General features: G+C 31.4%; 1 protein-coding gene across 2 annotated transcripts in view; it reads right to left on the bottom strand.

The window, feature by feature from the left end:
- fus (epithelial splicing regulatory protein fusilli) overlaps positions 1 to 23,641 on the bottom strand; it is a 305,162-nt gene that overhangs the window by 164,373 nt on the left and 117,148 nt on the right. For both annotated transcript variants that reach the window (XR_012757154.1, XM_075371453.1), the window contains exon 4: positions 10,847 to 11,075. Coding sequence is in view for 1 of the 2 variants with exons in the window: in XM_075371453.1 (XP_075227568.1) it covers positions 10,847 to 11,075 (229 nt within the window). In the remaining variant the exon portion in view is untranslated. The remainder of the gene's footprint in view (positions 1 to 10,846; positions 11,076 to 23,641) is intronic.

Raw genomic sequence — 23,641 nt, 5'->3', positions numbered from 1 at the left:
AAGATTTTCATACTGCTTTAATGTTTGTGTAAGTGTTGTTTGCTCAATGTTGCCCAATCTTCAATGGTGTGCAAAAGCAGATTCAGTGGTAGATTTTAAAATCCCCTTAAAACACTACCACTACATGCAATGACCCCAGAATTTCACATCATTGACAGTCTCTGAAGAATTATACTATGAATTATGACGATTCAAACACAGGTAAAGAGCTTTTATAACTTTCACCTCAAAATAAGCAGTACTGTCAATGAATTAAAACCAAAATTAAATTTTTAAAACCCAGTATTTCACGAATCCAAAATTCATAATAATATTCTTATCTAACAACTAATTTTTTTTCACCATATTTGCATGTAACAAATTTATTAGAGAAAAAAAAGAGTTTTTAGGCAATAAATATTTAGAGCTCATTATGAATTAATGAATATTTCTAATTTGTAATATGTTCATCAATGTTTAAGAATGAAAATCCAATTGTTTTTTTTCTAAAAGATTTTCTCTTTACAAAAAGTTTTAAATGAAAATTTTACCGTTTGAAAACCTTTATTTTACAAGTTACTAAAAAACAACTTTTCAAGCTATTAAACGATAAATAAAGATCTTCCATGAATAATAATAAAATAAAATATCAACTACTTGATAAGTAACTTGATTAACTAAAATAGTTAACTAATTCCAAGAAAATTACTATATATTGATATCACAAAACAAAATATTATTTAATTAAATATTATATTAAAATAAAACTCGGTTCAATTAAAAGGACGCCCTTTACAATAAAATTCATTACATGATGAATGGAAATAACAAACAAAATAAGTCGATTTTAAAGATAAAAATGTACTCTTCACCGTTAATCTTATTCTGTTAGTTTACGTTTTGTTGAATAGATGGCGTTACTCATCATCTACTATACGTTGAAATCAACCTACATTCAATGACTAGAGTTTATAAAACTAAAAATAAGCAAAATAAAAATAATAATTTGATTTTAAAACATTGTATCACTAAAGAACAGAACGAAGGAAAGTTTAATGAAGTTATAAAGTACAATGTCCTTAAACAGTATGAGGAAAAAATATGTACAAGAGTAAACAGCCATCGGAAACATCCAAACGGAAAGCTAAACTTTTAAATTATCATGAACGAAAAAAATATAGTTTTTAGATTCCAAGTGGACTAAAACTACAAAATAAACATGAACGCGCAAGTTTATTCCACTTCGGGTTATTCAATCACAGGAAAGCCTCCACATAATTTTCGTCCTTGAAAATAAAATACTGAATGTATAAAAACTTTTCATAGCATAACGATATTTAATATTAAAATGGATAATGAAATAAACTAAGACCAAGAAATACTACCATTAATAACAATTTCATTAGCCGACACAAACAAACGTTATCTTAAATGTGAAAATAAAAAAGTACTTAAATATATTTTTCCAGTCCATAATACATCATACCTTATGACGGTAATTTTAATATAAGTCCACAATCCAGAACCTCATTAGAGTAGATACTGTAGCGTGGTTTACAAATGTTAACGAGTAAGTATGCAATGAAGCCTGCTGAAAACTATTTAAATCTTTTAATAATCCTTAGCGTAGAAATAAAATAATAAAATAAATAAGATAATAAATAAACAGAACAAATAGACGATAATCTTAAAAGATTTATTCGTAAAAATACGCAAAAACCAAGATACAAGATTTGACAAAAGCAACATATTATTATATTATGTTGCTTTATGTGTTGTATTATTTGTTCGTATAAAAGAAACACAAGATAGATAGAATACATCGATTGATCACACACATACTTAAGAGGTTTCCTAACATTTTTAAGACGGGGTATTAGCAAAGTACTACCGGTAAATTAGCTCCGAAAAGTCTTACAAAAACTACTTAACCGATTAGTATTTAATAATTGCAAATGGTTATCAGGTTTCGTTATACTATTCAACGAAATAATCTGCAACTTTTTTTTTTAAAGTAACGTGAAACCTAAACGTTACTCAAGGGTGATTTTTTAAATTCAAAGTAAATTTCTCAGAATGTTCATTTCATTACAAACACATCCATTAATTGTATATATTCTAATATCAGTTATTATTGTTGGAGGCCAACATAAGCTGGGCACCTCACAATAAAATATTCAGATCTGTGCAGTTTATGCTTTAGTACGATCATGAAAAACATTATGCAATGTAAATTAAATTTAAAAAATGTACTTCTGCATAATCCAGTTTTTGTACAACTATATTATTTCAGTTAAGAAGAAATTTATCTAAGATTATTTAAGAAAGTAAATAATACAAATAACAACGACGGCAGATATTTGTAATGCGGCTAAAAACACTGCGCGAAAGCCAAATTGTGATGATAATCGATATAAAAATTAATTTTTCCTTTTATACAAGGATGATAACGAGGACCGATTTGCTTTCTCAGTATTATTGGAAATGTTTCGGAAAATTTAAGAGTTCGAAAAGAATTCAATTTTTCAAAGAAGTCAGAAGACGGTAGTTTTAAACACTTCTACCTTAAACGTAAATAATCATTATTATACTTATTTGTTACCAAATATTCCTTACGGTAATTCACTGTATTTATGTTTTACCGCTAAAAATGGACGGTAATCATAGAAATGATATAACGATAAAAAATCATAGAGACATAAATAAACAAAAATGATTGTTTTGCAAAGCAAACTAACACTGGCGATTGGTAAAAAGGACCGGAGTCGAGCGCTTCAGGCTGTGAAAGTCAGTAAAGGCCAATGACCTATGCCGGTCACTGGATTGAAGGCTAAGAAGTATCGGCACGGTTGGCTCGAGCTAGGCAAGCGACCTAAGCTAGGCAGGCGTTCGGCTAACCCGCCTCACCACCTCTACCGAAGACTTTGCCTTTCACTACACGGCACGCCGTCGTCCAGTGATAATAATGATTACACACCGGAGACCTACATATTCCCCACCCTATCCCCACCGATTCACTACACCATCACCTCTCTACTTTTCCTACACCCTCTTCTTCAATCCATTCAATATTTATTGAATCCCGGCTATAACGTGTGACGTAATCAAAACAACCTTAAATTCACAAATCGCTGGACAAACATGAAAAAATAGTGAATCAGCAACTTTTAATTTCAACAATAATTTACGTAAGCGTAATTTTCTGAGTCCATTATTACAGCGCAAATAATTTTTACCTGCAGGTGTATATTTACACGCAATATTATAGGATTAACCGTTTATGCGATGTTTGTGAAAGAGATAAAAACGTTATTAAAGTAATGAAGGAATCAAATACGACCGAAATATAAAATTATAATCGGTAACTACGGAATCTCTATATTTGTAAAAGTTTCACGTATCGGTATTCGAACTAACTAAATGAAGTTCATCGGTCTGATTTTCGGCAATTATTCAGAAATAACTCTTCGTAAATTTGGCGAGTGAAAATAGAAAAACTAAAAATAAAGAAACAAAAAAGACTAAAAGAAGAGAGAGAAAATTTGTTCGGCCGAATAAATCGAACGATGAGAATCGGATGTACTTTACAGCGAACGAAGTCGTTTAAATATTTGTACACTCTCTGTATAAAAAAAAAATATCGCAGCAGATCGCTTAAAATTTTAAATGAATAAAATTAAAAGATTATTCGTTTTCACAATACAAAATGCCCGCTTTGGGCAGATATAAAAAAAATAAAATTTTACTTGTAAAATTTTCTTATAAATGATGGTGGGTAAGTGATTATGATGGACCCTAATAAGAACAATGTATAAGTAGAAGTAACGAAAAAAAGGATTAAATAAAAAAAACAAACAAAAGAAGCAATATTGCTGCTGTAAATTAATGTAAGCAAGGTATTTCTGAGAACTAAATGGAAATATGCTCTTTTGCGTAGAAACTAAGTTTCTACGCAAAAAGAGCATATCTTCTAAATAACTTTCTTCTAAATAAGTCTTGCGAGAATATATTTTCAGTTTAAATCGATATTTTTTATTCTTAATTTTTCAATTTGTAAGCTGTTTTTACATAAGTCATTGAAGACTGCAGTGACACTAGCTAATGCCATGTAATTAATAAACATTATTCGCAAACTAATTAAATTTAATGAAACTTTTCCGACTTTTATTATGCTTAAAATGAATTATTATTATGTTATCTACAGGAAAAAACATTATTAGTAGTAGTAGTCAAGTTACAAATGTAATACTACTTCGATTTTTCATAAAACAAAACAAGTAAAATTCCTTAGCGGAGAAATTTTCAAGTTCACAAAATACTGTCATAAATTAATACTACACATTTAACGATATTAGAATATTTTACATATTATTACAATTGATTGTAAAGAATAATTAAAATAAGAACTTTTTGTTATTTTAAGGTTATTTTTTTGTTTGATTAATCCTAATTTATTAAGCTGTAATACGATTACAGAATTATATGAAAGAAAAAAACGAAACTGGAACGCTGAAATCATTATTGAAAGCAATATATTCAATATATAGGCTATCCGTCGGCTAAAATTCACTGACAATTATAGATTAAAAAAAATTTAGAACAAAAGGTGCTCCAAAAGCAACAAAATTACGTCCGGATCAATAAGCTGTTTAAGATCTTAAAAATCAGTAGTTTTATAGCAAAGTAATCGGAATTAAGCTAAAAATTAACCCATCTAAGTAGCAAAAAATAAATAAATAAAAAACGTTTTTAAGCGCATACGATCATCTCAATAAAATAAAATATCCGGTTAAATGCTTTTGTCCCAAATATAAAAAACCTAACATTCAACTTGAAACTTTAAACCTCCTTAATTATTATTTGAATTATTGTGAAATTATTTGCAACAGCTGAGTAAGTTTAAATGTATTCTCGTTTTAAAATCACGTATGAAAATGACAAAATAAAGAACAAATTAATGAAATTTTATTTGTTATAAAAATATCAACACAATTAAACTTTATAAAATTACAACAATCTAAGCGTAATAACCTAATGATCGTCCACATCCCCAGTTTATATAGTATATGTGTGCAATGCTGTAATAACTTATAAGTTCAAAACGATTCATCGAACAATTAATTTCTGCAACATTTATTCTACAATATAAAACGATTACAAGGATTTTATACCAAAAAAAATCATTTGAAAACAATTTTTTCAATAGTATAACAATCAAAACATTAGAACATAAATAAATTGCTCCAACGTGTAACTAGAAAGGAAAGTCGACCTTTGTATACTTTCTAGTCGCAATAAATTTGAATGCAAAATTACTGTTTGGTATTAATCAAACCTTTTGCTTCATTAAATGGACCGATTTCAATAATTATTTTTTTCTTTTAGATAACGTTCCTCTGATTGGCCCGTTGTGAATTCTTTCTAGATAACTTACGCGAAAGATTTTTAACGAAAAATTGCATCGCCTATGTAGACGATTTGTTAATATTTAAAATTTTTTTCATCATCGTCAACACGTATGATTCCATTATAATATCGTAAGATACATACTCCTTACGTTATTCTGATATTCAAAGTAAGATTACCTGGAAAATTCAAGAAATTCCAGGTATCTCCTCAAGTATGGAACGGATTTTTTTCTGTACGGACATTATTCTTTGTAGGTATATATAAATTTTAAGTAAAAATAAAACCGACTTGAAAACCCACATATAATTTTTTCAACTGTTATTGAATTTTGACTTTTTAAGTCGGCGCAAAATTGAGATTTAACTTAATTTTAATTTGGCGCCGATTTCTGAAAGTCGAAATTTAAAGAAGAAATGAAGTATTATTTATAAAGTCGGGTTTTTTCGGCTTGTTCTATTAAGTTTTATAATCATTTAAAGATTTAAATACAATTTTTAAACGTTTTTTATAAATCTTTATAAAAATGTTTATAAAAGATACAAATTTTTTATTATAAGTTCAAAGAAGAGGTTCTGAACAAATAGATTTTCAAAATACAGTATTTATAAACTGATAAATCCTGGCTTGCCACGATATTTGTAAGCCCTCTTCTACACAACAAGATAACACAATACAATGTAGAAGAACGCAATAAAATCTAAAACATAACCTCTAAACATACAAACATTAATGAAAAAAGGAAAATTTAGTAATATTCAGTTAAATTTTCTGTAAGAAAACTGAAAACTGCCACAAAATACTGGACCATTATTATATATAAAACACACATATTTTTGAGACTAATTTTTAACATTTCAACATTTGAAACGAGAAAACTATTACAAATCCTGACATAACGAAAAGCCACACTTGATTTGCCACATAATTGTACTTTTGTTACACGCGTAAGTTGTGAATCGTAGCAAAGATTTTAATAAAAAAATAAACCTAATCCAATCTTAAGCGCAACGCATAGAGAATCCAAGTAAGAATTAAAACGGAACAGAGATCAGAAAAAGAAAAAAATGATCACAAATAATTTTTGCTATTATTTAACAAGCATGCATACATATTTATTATAATCGCAGTATGAATACTGTAATTACTCTTTTGGTGTACAATCAAGTACATATTATTGTAATAGATATTTAAAAATTACACACTTTCGTATCAATACAATTCTAATTTTATGAATTAAACCTAAAAAATGAAAAAATAAAAATAATATGACGCGTAAATAAAACACTACAAATAGAATAAGATATGCGATACGTAACATTAATTTCTTAAAAAATTTTAAAAAAATTAATTTTTTTTTCAACCCCGTAACCTATTAATGTTTTACCACCGTTAAACATTTTTAGGTCCCTCATCGCTGTCAAACGTTAGCCTTGTTTTCTTTTCTTTATTCGGTGCATCTAATACTTGAATATATATACTGGTTCAACAAGTACAAAACAAAAAAAAAAAAACAAATTAAAATAAAGATAAGAAATAAAAAATTTCGGAAGACATAATTTAAAAATTCTAAGCGGTTTTGTTTCTACTGAAATAACAATTAAGCGGTGTGACATTTCGATATCTCTTTTCATCTTTTGAGAAATGAAACTATAAATTGACGATAAGTATAAGATAAATAAAATAAAGAAAACTTCTAATTATCATAAACCGACCGAAATATTTTTGTATATATAACTTATATAATAAATTTAATTAGATTTATTAGCACACCACAGGCTATTCGAATATTGTAAATACGTGGGTAAACTGACACTATAGGATTCATCGATGCTCTCGGAGGTTTCCATTTAAAAGTTAAGTTCAGGGTCAATTTTTATTGCTACATTTCTAGGTTTACTTACTACCTATCTTTTCCATTATTTACTGCCAGGTATATTCTCACTTCAATACATCACATAAACACTACTTCAGTATAGTATCTAATCGTTTAAACTTAAATGTCTTCTCCTTTAATTATACCGTAACTAAATTTATTAACATAATTAGACTAACAATGCCACTTTTACAAGCTATTAGACGGTTTGTGATTGCTACATTTTGGTAATCATATATGAAATAAAACTTTTAAAATTAAAAAAAAAAACATGACATTAACAAATCTATAGGAAACAAAAGATAATCTTTAAACAATTAAAACGTTAAATATTTTAAATTTTAACTAAAAATGTAATTTTATTCGTTTTAAATCAAGCGGCCGATGAAATTCAATTACAATAAAGAATCCAGTGGTTTTCTCGGATACTAATTATTTTTAACAAATTTTGACGACTGTTGAATAAAACCAAACTTTGCGTAAGAAATATCTTGACAATCATTTCAGCACTACGTTCCAGCACTGAATACAGAACTCGACTTTGAAATAAATAACAATAAAATATGAAAACAATAACGAATGGATTCAATCTTTAACTACGTACAGTAGAACTAGAATGATTAAATAAAACTGTATCTAGAAAACACAAGTATATATGTACGTATAGGGAAATATTTTTCTAATATACTTTACTCTTTTCATTTTCTTATCGTTTAAAATTTTATATTTAAATCGAAAAGAAATTAATTAACTAGTAAATAAATATCATCCTACTACCGTAGGGCAAGAAATTCGCCTTGTGGCGATCCCGGTCGCCAACCCGACCCTAGCCCTGATGGGTTTTACAGGAGGTCGTCTTTTAGACCCTCTAAACCTCGTAACACATGACAGTCATCAGTTTGGCATCTGTCAGGATTCCACCGATGTAAATAATTCGGCAGACATTTTCGTCAGCATATTTACACAACTTACTATCGCTTTCGTATGGCCGCTTCCAACCACGACCACCTACCATAACTTACAGCCCTCAACTATCAGATTAACCGATTCGCGGAAGCGCAATCCCCGCGCCTTTCTCTAACACCGAAGGTTTCACACTAAAACTCTTTCCATAATCTAACTTCAATTAGACTACGCACTCAGATCATTACTCGTCCGAGTCTTTAAACACCAAAAATACTACCCTCTTACCATCAAAACAAGTGTTGATCGCAACAACTCGATTTCCAATTCAATTAAATTTAATCAAAGTCCTGATTCAATTAAAAATCAAGGAACAGTTTCACAAATTTAATACGCCTCTAATGAAGCATACCCTATCTCTATTTGCACTGGCCGCTTTCGGGAGCGAGGTCCAACAGCTACATTCTCCCACACCGCAGCTCCAGTACAGAGTTCTCCACACATCCATTCTCATCCTAACAGCGAATATCTGAGCTAACCGGGGCTCGATGCCAAAACACTCAGCGAAGTAACCACTCAGGCGGGCGTTGCTATTCTACCTATAAATCAATAACAGCATTAGACCTCCTTAGTCATCCTCCGCAGGGCTAAGAATCTAAGGAAGCCGGCAACTACGTTCCATTCTCTTTCTGTTTTCCAATAAACTTGCAAATCAAAACTAGAATTGATCCTCGCAAGCCCTCTAACTATTTTGGTACGTCCAACTTCGTACCTGAGGCAGACATATAAGTATGGTGCGCATTATGAATGACCCTACACTCCGGATACAAGCCTGAATTAATCAAACCAAATCCGGCCAACCTATTGGGGATAATCCACCTAACAATCTGCATACTTATCACTTCAGGAAAAATAGCATACGTATAACGGCCATCGGACGATTCGGTCCACCTAACCTGCCATAAATGGAAACCTTGGTCTATTTCTTTTATGCGCCCAGAGGTAGGTTGGCCTACCTTCTTGTAGTCATAACGTAATTGACGCTCAGTCGCAAGAATATCAATGGGCTTAATACAAGAAATAACAAGGACCGCCTCTCGAGAGGCAGTCCTACAGGCACCAATCACAGATAATAATAGAAGACGTTGGGCTCTCGATAAAATAATTCCTGTAACATTTGTACCTCATTCGATGAGACCAAACAGGTGCAGCATACAGCATTATACCTTCGCGTACATCCTTATATAGAACACACATGATTCTGAAATTAAGCCCCCAAACCGGTAAAACCTGAACATCGAAAAAAGCAGAACAAGCCTGTTTGGCTGCGTATTAAAAGTAATCCTTGAATCGAAGATTTTCAACAAGGATAATACCTAGGTACTTCTGTGACGGAAAATATCTAATTCGATGACCCGCCATTGAAACACAAGGTCATCGTGTAACAGCTAGTCTGCCTCTGAGCAACATCACCGTTGTTTTCTCTGGGCTAAACACCATCTTACGTTGCAAATTCCACATCTGGAATATCTTGTAAGTCTGAGTGCCCTGAATTCGATCTCATTCCTCCAATCTCCTTTAACCAGCAAAACTCCATTATCAGCATACGCGACGACGCGGCATCCAGTAGGTATCCTCAACCGCATCAAAGCATCGAATTCAACGGCTTAGAGCAGGAGACCTAAAACACTACTCTGCGGACGACCTTCAGATAGCAGTTTTCCTATTTCTGAGACGCCATCTCGATTGCTTAAATAACTACAGAACACATTCAGCTAATTTTGCGTACAATCACACTTCTGCAGCTGAAACAAGGCAGAGGGCCACCACAAATTATACCATTATTATTATGATCCATACCATATTTTTATTTTTTTTATGTCTAAAAAGGTACGTATGACATACTCAGAATCGCTAGAAGAAACAATGCTCATAACGTTAAGAATAGCATCTTCCGTGCCCCCTGCCTAGGGGAAAACCATACTGATCATCCATCAACGACCTTCTAGAATTCAATCTATCAGTAATAAAAAGATAATACCTTCTCAAAAACCTTCCCATTAACTGGATGTACTTGTATAAACTTTTATTTTAAATCTAAAAATGAATTAAGCATTAGGCCTCTAAATTATTTCTTATCGTATAAGTCGAAGAGCATAATTTGATTAATATAACTGTTTTTATAATTCAATGAAAGTAAAATCAGTAACTTAAATTTATTTATTCGGTCTAATATATAGAAATTGATACTTATTATGCAGTGAAAGTAATAAATTAATAATTTGGGTTATCATACAAATAAACCTAATATAAAAGTAAAACGTTATACGTATTTAAAGTTTTCGCGATAAAAGTTCCAGAAAATATTCAATTTTATTTATACTTCAAGTTACTATTTTAAAATTAACATAAAACTAGTTATAACCGACTAATTATGAGTTATAAATAATAATATCGAAATATAATTATCAACCGTTACTTACCTTAATTTTATTGTGTATTGATACTATTCAAGTTACTTCGAAACAACTTTCTAAAAATTTATGATGAAATAAAAAAAAGCTGGAATAATTCTGATTTAAAATTGAAAAACGAGGACATTTTCACGCTTGAGGAACGGTACAAGTATTCGTATTTATCTGAAAAAAAAAAATACTATTTGTTGTTATACATAAAGGATACAGTTAATGAGATCCGTTATAGAATTAAGTTCTTCCTCCGGGGATGCGTTGTAGAAGGCTCGAAAATCCTTTCTGAGATCATGAAACCGGTTGTAGTACGAGGGTAATGTGATGTCCTTTGCGCAGGCCTCTGGATGTAGGCTCTGTCTTAAGGGTAATTGGCCATCGGTGACTAGGCTGAACAATGGGGAATTTGGATCTAGCTGCAATGATCGGACGTACTGGTCGAACTGAAAACAAACAAAAAATTATTAATAAAAAAAAAATCATTACCACGCATTCTTAGAAAGAAAATATATAAACAATACGGATAACGAAAAAATTAACCGGTTTATTTTAAACATTCGAAAAAAAATAAGATTTTAAAAATGGAGGCGTAAGAAAAATCGTCCCCGATTTGTATTCCTAAGCACGAACACATTTTTTGTACCGCCCACTATAACATCTATCCCCACCAGAGTCATTCCATAAGAATATTTTATCACCGTTCCTATTTACCTTTTAAGAAACATTTCAGAAACGGTATCAAATATTAATTACATTTGAATGGAAATTAAAAAACATTACCTTAATTTAAAGTATTTAAAGGTCCGACGGTGTGGTAAAATTAATCGTATACAATAAGAAATTCAGTGTTATATCGATCAAAGTTATAGGAAAAAATCTGATGTGGACACCACATGACTTCCTTGTACGCCTATTAAATTACATATACACATTTTTTTAAAAACGAAAAGTACATAAAATTTTATTTCATTAATAACTTCTGATAATTTTTCTTTTTTTAATTGTTATTATTGAAATATTATTTATTGTAATTTTTTTTTACAATAGAGGTTAATTATTAATAAATCAATATATTTAAATTAAATAAAAAGTTAAAAAAAGGAGATGAAGTCGAATTCGAACCTTTGTGCCTTCCAAATATTTTATTATTTAAAATTTTATTTGGCTATAACCTTGGAACCAATGAAAATAAGTACCAATTTTAATATGTCGTTGAAACGCTCTCAATGAGGACTTACTACTGCAGTTAAGAAAAAACCCAAAATCCAAATTTTTAATTTTGGGCTTTTTTAAAGACTTTTGGTTCAGTTGATTGCAATCAAAAGGGGAGGTGCACAAGTAGATGTTACAGCAGTCCTAAATCCAAAATATCAACATTTTGCGGCTAATCGTTTTTGAGTTATGCGAGATACATACATACAGAGATATTCGGCGTGACGCCTGTACGTACGTACAGAATATGAGAAGACGTCACGAAACTAGATTCAGGGATGGTCAAAATGGATATTTTCGTTGAAATCTGAAAACCGAAATTTTTCGCGATCACAATACTTCCTTTACTTCGTACAAGGAAGTAAAAACTAAGAGTTTTACTTAAATTGTATTTGGAAGGTTACTTGATGTTCTTACTAATCTATTAAAATTATGTGAAAATGACGGCAAACTGACATAGTAACATTCCGAAAAGTAAATTAACCGTAATCAAAATATTTTAATAAATTTACGTTGAAATAAAATAAACATTTTTATACGAGTACAAAACAGACCGAATTAATAATCAGATACATCATTAACAACATTATTTTATTATATTATTAATTTATTACAGTTGGCAATAATCTATTATTATATTTACTGTGAAATCGAAATCCCAGAATTACGTACAAAGTCCTAGAAAAAGGATCGTTTTAAATCAAATCATTTCAATAAAACTTTTTTAAATTAAACACCTGTGAGTTCCATCAGAATTTGTTTTACCTAAGTTTTATCAGAGGGCAAGTAAAGTTTACATAGGTGTGAAAAGTTGTAATCGACCGTGTAAAAAAGAGGTTTCTAAATTCAGAGGTATAACTTGGCATTTTATAGTGAAAAACTGAGAATTTGTCAGATACTTAAATATTCACACGGGCTGAGTTTCTAGTGGTTCACGGTCAAAACAGTTCATCGACCGAGGTGTCAACAGGGTTCTTTTACTACGGTTAGATAAAGGATTTATTGTTTTCTGAAGGATCTCGCATTGACCCTAGCGAATGTTCTTATCTTCATATTTATGACGACTGTTTTTGAGCAGGCGCAGCATTACAGAGAAAGATGGAGTTACTAACGAATAGACGACAGTGATGTATACGGAGTGCATTTAAGCACACGGAATACAAAAGTGTAGCAAGATAAATGTTATTTATTGTTAAAAGAGCTCGAAAGCTATCGCTAAGAAAAACATCACAATCGTTATTCAAAATTTATATTTCTATGACTATGTGAAGGAACAATCACAGTGTTAGTTGTGCATTAGTCGTGAGTGCGAGACAGGAAGCCGATATAGTTAACCGACTAACGCCTCATTTTGTTTTATCTGTAACGGCTAATTAAAACCAGTAATCATTTCCTTTTAAACGTAACTTTTGTATATAAATAGCAGAAATGACAGTTTTGAGGAAAATCTATGATTATTCACGTCTACTTGAAAGATTTAGTTTACCTGCTGATACGTTCGTTAGTAATACGATAATATTTACGATTTAATCAGTCACCATAATTCTTTAAACTCGGGTCGACACTTGAAATTGTATTTCTTCCCTTTTTATTTCTTCTCTGCATGCGGTGATATGTTGCTATATCATCAACCCGTGTAAAATGCTTAGAAAAAAGGATAATAAAAATCTCTTACGCGGTTACAACTATTAACTCGCTACAATAAACGATACGTATTAAAATAAGAAACCGATAACTAGCTTCGAGCTTAAGTTAATTTCAGATTTTCAGATCAGTAAGCTTTATTGTTTGTTTACATTCAGCAGGAAATTGCAAGAGTAAAATGAATTTCGTCAACTGCGAGGACATCACCGAAATGCGAACGATCACTACTCATTAAACGCAACGTTAAATTTTGTAAATAACTAAATAAATAATCTTTCAATCCTTGGTTTGTCTATCTCTTCCACATCATTTAGAATTAGTATTACTCTGAATAATGGAACCGGTGAAGCTCAAGACACAATTTAAAACATATAACTAAAATGTAACAGTTCACCTCCGTGGAAAATGAACTCCAACCGTCTACATCCCTTTAAACCGGAAACTATTTCGACTGACAAATTGTCTATACCTTTGGATAATCATTAAAATATTATATAAAATTAACTTTTATATTCTAAAGGAAATAATTGTAAACGGTATTAATTTGATACATGTATTCATGAATGCTGTTAGAGATTTGCAAGTTCCCTTCCTCTGAGGATAACTTCATTTATCAAAATCCAAAAATCCAGCGAATTTTGGAATACAGTGAAAAACAGACAAATTCATAAGCAGATTATCCGTAAATAATGGCTTCTGGGTAAAAAAAATGTTCAGAAATTATTTAATTTGAAATTTTATTGCCTGTAATTTTGTTCCGTATAATGATTTTCGTCTGCAAGGGAATCAAAAACCAGTTCTACTCACCCTTTCGTATTACATTTTGGAATTAAGAAGATGGATCTAAATTTTGAAACACGAGAACATTCGAGAAACTTAGATAATTAAAATTTAACATGCGAATAAATTAACTTTTTCTTTTTTCTTTATTAATTATAAAACCTATTTACAAAATAAGTAGGTCTATTGATTTCATCGGTTTAATGAATAAATTCATATTCTGTATAAGATATCAACCGTACAGCCGAACTAGTGCGGTGTAATTTTCTTCACTGGAGCATCATTTTATGTAGCATAGGCGTACAGGCATATCGAATTAACGAAAAATGATAGAAGCTAAAGGAAATTTATCCTAATTTCTAATAGAAATTACGATCCTACTAGATTGATATCGATCTCACATCTTACATGAAAATTAGTAAAGAATGCAGTCAAAATTACGGAAATTTATGAAACTTCAAATACAAACATTAAGATCCTAAAAGAAAAGAAAGGAAACCCTATCGCCTTACCGCGGTTAAAAGTAACGAATTGTAATACTACACCGGCAAGTGGAAAATTCATAGATTTCACTTCACAATGAATGAAGAATGGACGTAAAAACAGCAACTGAAATGCACACTGCATGCATGGCCGAGTCGGGCTGTTTTAGTTATCGCGTGATAGCGGAATAAAAATAAGAAATGTAAGCGGAATCAAGTTGAATTCTCATGGTATGTAAGCCAGGCCAAGGAAACTGACGACTCTGTTCTCACAAAACACTTAAAAAATGCTTATTTAATCTAGAATAACAATCGAATTTCATAATAAAAAAACGAACTAAAGAAAACCCCAGAAACCGATGGCCTTCATGGATTAAAGTTTCCTGGAGTAAACGAGATCCAAAAAAATCAAAAGAACATAAGAATTGTATTTATAATATACATTTAAAAATTTCACTGATGAAATAGACGAAACAAAACAATGATAGACGTAACAAAATTTACAATGATAGTATTTCAATGGGGAAGAGTTTAATGATAAAAAATCTGTTGTGGACACCACATGACTACCTTGCACGCCCATTAAATTACATACATACATTTTTTGCTGCACTTCATTTATACTTATTTCATGTGAAAGTGAGATGCGATCCCCCCATTTTTAATTAAAGTGGACAGTTACACAATTGTATTGCGGTGAACACCACATTGCATCACATTTTTTTTTGTGGTGTCCGTGTCAGCATTTTATATTAGTTTATGTATTCATTTTGTTTCTCGTCGCTCAAGTAGTTTTGTGGTGTAAGTGAGAACGTGTCGGATCCGTAACCATGCACACATCGGTTCAAATTCGATTTTTCATATATACATTTTTTTTTTCTTTCTAATTTAAAATATTGATTTATTAATAATTATTAACCTCTGTAAACATTTCTGAATTAAAATTAGAAGTACATAAAATTTTATTTCACTAATAACTTCTGATTTTTTAATTTATTTTTTTTATTATTGATTATTTATTGTAAACTCTTTTTTACAATCTCAGATTAATAATTATTAATAAATCAATATATTTAAATTAAAAAAAAAAGAAAAAATTAAAAAAGAAATGGAAATGAAGTCGGATTCGAACCGATTTGCCTTCCCCTTATAAGATCCAAATATTTCATTAATTAAAGTTTTATTTGCCTATAACTCTGGAACCGATGAAAATAAGTACCTCTTATGACAAATCGTTGAAAAGCTCTTAATGAGGGCTTATTACTGCAGTTAAGAAAAATTCAAAAATCCAAATGTTTTGGATTTTGGGCTTTTTTGGACATTTCTGGTCTAGTCGATTGCAATCAAAAGGGGAGGTGCACAATTAGATGTTATAACAGTCCTAAATTCAAAATTTCAACATTCTGCGGCTAATCGTTTTTGAGTTATGCGAGATACATATGTACGTACAGATGTCACGCCGAAATTGGTCAAAATGGATTCAGAGATGGTCAAAATGGATATTTCTGTTGAAATCTGAAAACCGAAATTTTTCACGATTACAATACTTCCTTTACTTCGTACAAGGAAGTAAAACACAACAATTAAATTTACTATATGACTGAATTACTACATGATTCTGTCTGAGTTTGAAGAATTTCTGCTGAACAGTTATATAATGAAAACGCAACAATGCCAAATCGTAAAAACAGATGTGAGAAAAACTCAGGAGGACAAATAAACATAGCTAGAATTTCAATTATCTTTTAATAGACGACTATGGATCGTAAACTAGTTTATTGTTTTCATAGGCAGCATATTACTACTGCTTAATAAAAACGACACGCGCTCAATGTTAATATCGAAAGAACATTAAAATACGCCTGATAACAACAAATATACAACAGGCTTCTTATAAGACGTACAAGAAAATATTATAGAACTAATGAGTGTCGATGAATAGTTTTTCCCGTAATTAAATATACTTTATTTTTCAAACACCTGCCGTAGTGTTAGAATGTGGCTGTGTGTCTATCACATGTTGCAGTTTTATGACAGAATGAAATTTTTAAATGGTTCAGTTCAATAAATCAAAATTCAATCGATAAATGATCAAAAATTAAATTCAATAAATAAAAAGCTCGAGAAGCCTGCACAAAATGCAGACAATATGTTCGTTTAGGAAGTCACAACAAAGAAAAACAAAACTACTCACGTGACACTGCTGCATAAAAACAGATCACTAAAAGCAATGCAATAAATTTAGTTTAAAGTAAACGAGATTCTAGTTGATTTATTGGGAAGAAAGGGTTTTCAAAATTCTGGCTGAACAAGTTAGGAGACTAGGATGTGGCGGATCAGACTGTACGGAAATTATTCGTAATAAATTTATCAATAAGTAGTCATAAATGTTACACGGATAATAAAATGGAAATTAAATCTCTTTCTCCTAAGGATAACTGCTAATACGTTGAAATGCGCAAGAAGAAAATTTTGCGAAATGGTTTAATATTATCTAAAATTTATCATCGAGAATTAAAGAAAAGTCAAAAAGAAATTATATTTAAAACAAAAATTGCGTTAATGAAAATACCACAAGATTATTATTGTGTACCGAAGTAAAATTATTACTCTACAGGAGTTTTAGTGCCCTATAAGTAAGTCAATACACACACAGGTAATATTAAAAAAAAATCTAGCATATAATAAACATTCAGTGACTATTTTATCCTGTCACGAAGATTTCAGTTATACAGAGTGTCCCATATAAAACGCAACCCAACCTTATATTGAAATAATAGGTATTGAAATAATAAAAAGGCATGTGTAAATGTAAATGTAATTTTTATTATTCCCATCCATTACCTTACATTTAGAGTAAATGTTGGAAGTGCCCGCCATCTTCTTGAATACAAGCTTCAATTCTTTTTACAGCGTTTCTTGCAACTTTTTTCAAAGTTTGTGGCTGGATATTTAATACAGCTTGTTCAATATTCACTTTCAATTGTTCAAATGTTCGTGGTTTGTTGCTGTAGGCTTTTTCTTTGAGGTAACCCCATAGAAAAAAATCCGCAGTCAAATCTGGAGATCTTGGTGGTCACAAGCCTCGACCGATAACACTTTTACCAAAGAATTCCTCGACGAAATCAGAAGTTGAACCTGCGTAGTGCGATGTCGCACCGTCATGTTGTAACCAGCAGTGTCTGTCTTCCTCTTCCAAGAGTGCAATGAACTGAAATAAAATATCCTGATATCGTTCTGCATTAATGGTGTACTCAAAAAAAAAATAGAACCGATTATTTTCTTCCCCGATATCGCGGACCACACGCCCGACTTCTGCGGGTGTAATTGTTTTTCGTGATAAACGTGGGGATTTTCAGCGCTCCAAATTCTACTGTTTTGGCTGTTTACGTAGCCATCCAAATGAAACCGTGCTTCATCTGTGAAAAATAACGAATCATTAATTCCCTCACGCAGAAATCGACGGAACCGTTGACAATATTGTAGCCGTTTTTCTTTGTCGGGCTCAAGAAGTCGATGAACCGTTTGAATGCGATAAGGTCGTAATTGTAATTGTTTGGTCGCCCGATGAACAGTTGATTTAGACAAATTAATTTCAGCAGAAAAACGTCTGATCGATTTATTTGGCGAGGCGAGTAATCGGTCTTTGATTTCAGTGACTGTATCTGTATTCAACACTGATGCAGATATTTTGTGTTCCTTGTTATTAACAGAACCACTCTCTAACCGGTGCAACTAACCTTAATACTGATGTTTTGTTAGGAGCTGGTTTATCTGGATACTTATGGCGAAACAAATCTTGCACTGCCACCACTGATTTTGTACTGAAGTTCGACTCAACAGTGAAAACATGTTCATCTAGCGAAAACACCATCTTGTCTCTAGCAATACACTGAACGTTATGATTGCATTGTTGTTACTATCGGTAGTGTTCTACTGCGTCGCCGCGATGTTCAGATGTTGGACGAGTCCATTTCAGTAACGAGTAGGGGAGTAAGCTTGACTTTTGAAATTTCATGGATGAGTGATTGATGGGTTGCGTTTTATATGGGACACCCTGTAGATCTAGATACAGGAAAAAATTTATTTTAGTTAAATAATTCCGATCTGCATAAGTTGGACGTTTACACATCTGTATTTTAATTTTGAATACACCGAAACGGGCCGATTCAACACGTATCATTTTTATTCACTCTGATATAATACTGCTTGCAATAGGATGACATGTAGCTTAGACATGCAGTATAAATATGAGTGGGGACGCACTTTTGCCGCAATTTCTTCCTCTTGCTAGCAATGATATAGACTGATGGTATGCCTCGTGTATTATAAACGGTTAAGTAAATAAAGTATCATTATTCCTATTCATTTAGGTAATGAAATGTCGAATTGTTTAGGAAAAATGAAAATATAGTATCATTATATTTCATTATCATCATTAATATTATTATGATTTGAAAATAAATCGACAAACAACTGTAAGTAGATTTCATCGAACTATGTGTAAATAAAATTCCTGGTACTTGCTTTAAGAAACTGGTGAACAAAAAATTGGTACGATTTGATTCGATTAAATACATAAGAAAATGGGAAGTTAATAAACGATGAAATCGCAAAGCGAACAACCACAATATTTTCAAAAAGAATTAAGTAATACTTTGTAGTTTGTTTTTTTTTCATGAAGGAAAGGATAATGTAATTAATTATTTAAGTTTTAAAAAATATCGCATCTGGATTTAGGGTTAAAAATGCGCTATAAAATTTAATAAAGATGTTACTGAAGTATGAACTAAAGCAGAGTTTCTAAAAGTGGGGGTCGCGGAGATATAAAAAGGGGGTCGCGAAATTAGGCTACAACTTTACACATAAACAATAATGAAATCATTTTACGAGGAAAAAATCATTTATTATAAAAAATTTATTTACATTTATAAGTACACATGTAAACAAAATAAATTAATGAGATGGTCGGGTTTGTTTTTCATTTAAAAGTTTCTCCATTCGTGGAACTATGTTAGAAACACATAAAAGCAGATTGTTTTCAAGCGATAAAATACGATTCCTATATTTAGTTTTTAGCGCAACCATAGACGAAAAACCCTTTTCACAGAGGTAAGACGTGGCGAAAGGAAATTAATATTTTCAATGCTTCTGTGACTAAATTTCCATATTATTTCGACGAGCAAGCCAAAACGTATCTAAATATTCTTATGTGAATTTTAGTTGTAATGTTTATCGCAAACATTTCTGTAAGTTGGTGTGAATCTCAACTGGTAACATGCAGCAGCAAAAACGATTTCACTCAATAGATTCAGTATTCATCTGTTCGAGAAATCAATTTTATCTTCTGGGAAATACTCCGCCAACTGAATTTTTAGCTCACGCAAATGCATCTCATGCTATCCAAATTGTGGTGAATAATAGCGTCTTTTTCATCCAAATTCTTCTCAATATAACTGGACGTATGTGCAAACATATCAACCTTATTTTTGCTTTGAAGACGAATAATCCAGACATCAAGCTTCTTAATGAAAGCATGAACTTTGTATGCCATTAATAAAATGTATTTATCACATCTTTGTAAATTCACATTCAAAAAAATTGGATTAAGAAGACGCTATTATTCACTAAAATTTGGCATAAGAAGAAGTTTTAACTGTTCTTTCTTGTTATCGCTTTGCACCATCGCTACATACTGCAATACATTTTAAACAATCTATGTTATAGTTTTTAGTAGCTTCATAAAAACTATCAAAAAATATTGATTTGCAAAACAACTTATTTTCTTTGACCGTTCTGTCCCTATAGCATTTAAATCTAACAAAACATATAAACTGAGAAACGTTTGTCACATCTGTTAATTCTTCAAATTGAATACTAAAAAATTCACTTAAACTCACTTGCTGAATTATCTGAACGCGAACAAGGCAGTCATGTCATCTATTCGCCTTGATACTGCGTCGTTAGAAAACGGAATTTTTTTCACTTTTTTTTGTTTCTTCTACGCCTATTAAAACACTGAACATATCAACTGCAGCAGGGAATACGAGGTTTTCTGCGATTATATGAGGTAATATGCTTCTAGTGTACTTTTATCAGTAGGGCTTGATTTACAAATAGAAGGTTGCTGATTTCTCAATGTATGTAATTTTATTTCGAAAAAATCCGAGGGTTTGTTTCTGTGATCCGGATGTTTAATTTCCAAGTGTCGATTTAATTTTGATGGCTTCATCCTTTCATCGGAGAGGACTTGAAACTAAACAACACACTGTGGCTTTCCATCCGATCAGGTAAAACCATAATTTAAGTAACTGTAGTTGTACAGTCTTTCCTTTTTCAGTCGATTACTTTACATATATGGTTTGCTTGGCATTTCTCCCGCGACCATCCCGTTCGGTCGTCCTACAGCATAAGACCGAATGTCTGTACCACAAACGGTACAGCGACCAGTGTCTTAAATAGCTTCTAGAGCTTACCTAACAGTGTGAGCGAACAAAGCGCGATGCCATACACCACCGGCTTACATGTTCCAACCGTTCATTTGTCAAATATTTACTAAAATGGGAAGGTGCACTCCGTCAACTATTAAAAAATATATATGACATCCATAAATTAAAATTTACTTCGTCTAGACAGCAATTCGCCGCCACGCCTAGGTCACTGAATGCCAGCACGTACCTGTCCACCATATTAAAGCGCTTGGAGCCTTAACTGGCCGGTATACCATGTACATTTGACGGCCAGACAACACATAGTCCTTCCGAGAAATCCTCCTAAGTTTGTGCATCACTGAGACGGCGTCCGCCGCAGCTTGCCTAATGTGGTTCACTGTATGCAGATGGCTCACTTTTTTTTCAAAAATTCATCCATTTTACATAAGAATCTAATTGGAAAAAAAACAGTTACACTGTTTGAACGCACACTAAAAACCCGAAACCTCAATTATTATTACTTTCAATGAAACTACGCTTTTAAAAACTTAAAGGCACTAGACGCATGCTTCGCATTCGAAACTAAACTGACGTTCTGCAGACCTTTAGGCCTCTTTTATACTGCTGAGAGCAGTACAAAAGCTGTTCAAACGTATCATATGCATGTTCGAACATAACGCTGTCACAGCGAATATTATGCAAGCAGACCAAATTATAAAGAGTGCGTATACATCAATTGATTTAAAATCCTATAAATTGCTCATGTTTGTTCACTTCATACATACCTGTTCATATCCATCGCTATCAACGAAGCTAAACAAGTTTTACCAGGTTTGATTGGGCTGAGGTTGGGGATCGCGAAATACTCATTATATTTTTTATTTTTTGAGGGTCGTGGAGCTAAAAAGGTTGAACTAAAGGAATGCACGAAGAAAATTATTTATAAAATACTTTGAATAAAATGAAGTTCACAAAAATATAACAAATATGATGTTTAACAATCAAATTTGAAAATGTGGTTGAGGCGAAAGATAAGAATGTATGAAAAACTGAAGATGAAATGAGTCCTATAGCATAAACAGTGAAAGAAGAGGAAAAAAGTATAAGCCAAACGTAAATCTTAAGTGCAATTAAAGAGTACCCTTGCTGAAAGTGAAGAGTTAAAATTATTTTATAATATATTGAAAATATATCCTCAGAACTTATTGGTCGCTTCCCAGAAGCGAACAAAAAAATAATAATATTTATAAATATAAAAAAAAGTAGGTAAAACACTTATGCATGCATTAGTGTTTGAGTATCGCTCGTAATGTTTAAAAATGCAACTGTAAAGACGAATTTTACGGAAATTTTATGTTACGTTCATAAGCAAATATTTTTTGTTTACGGATGTCTGTGTTTAAAGGTTTATAAGAAAAATAACTTCTTGCAAATCTCGAATTAGTATATCTCAAGAACATAAAAATGTTATTTCCAAGTAAAAAAATAATTTCAAAAGAAAAATTAAGCGTGTAAATCCTCTCTACTGTTTATAATGCATAAACGACAAACCAAACAACTTTGAAAGAACAAAATTTCAATTGAATCAATACATTTTTAAATTACTAAAACAGCTAAAAACACTATATAAAGGAATATTAACGTGTTATATATTTACGGTTATAACAACCAGCAAAGTTTATATCGTTCGAAAACCATTAAAAAAAGGAATGCTGGCTAACAAAAATAATTTTTTATTTAAAAAAAAAACATTACAAAAAAATATTTTTCATAGTGGTATATAAAGACAGAAAAAAAACAATTAGGATTGTAAAAGAACAAGGATTGATAAACGCATACAAGGAAGGTTCAGTCGGGACATAAATTACGAATTAACGATTAACGATAAAATAAAAATTAAATGAATAAATAATAATATAAACATATATAATGAATAAAATTATAATAATTCGGGCGGCAGTAAAAAAAGGGTCCCCCCTGAACTAAGAAAAACAAACTGTAGTTCATATGCCTATTTTACGGAATTTTTTTTAAATTTATATAGTTACACTTTTTCTGGCAATTCCATCTACCTTATCACCTAAAATACTACCGATTCAGCATTCTACTTTAGCCAATAAATTACAAAATAAAAGCGAATATCATGTCTTGGAAGATTGCAGCATTCATTCACTTAATAAAGTGATCAACTAATGCCCCGAAAACTAGCAACATGATATAGAAAGAAAGGAAATCTTTATCTTCATCAAAAGGAAGTACTGCAACCCTCTCATAAATGTGAGATATTTGCCTACACAGCACATAGAACAATATGAAATGTATAAAATTCAAGACTTCAAGAGAGGTATTAAGCTGTTATAATTAAGTTAATGTCATCTGCATAAATATCCACTTGATAAATGTCACTTCCGATTCTGGATTAAATTCGAAAGCAAAATTTGTTAAATGTCAAAATAATAA

This window comes from Lycorma delicatula, chromosome 1, assembly GCF_047948215.1.
Source record: "Lycorma delicatula isolate Av1 chromosome 1, ASM4794821v1, whole genome shotgun sequence".
In the NCBI taxonomy this organism is placed as follows: domain Eukaryota; kingdom Metazoa; phylum Arthropoda; class Insecta; order Hemiptera; family Fulgoridae; genus Lycorma; species Lycorma delicatula.
This window is presented reverse-complemented; position numbering and strand designations above follow the sequence as displayed.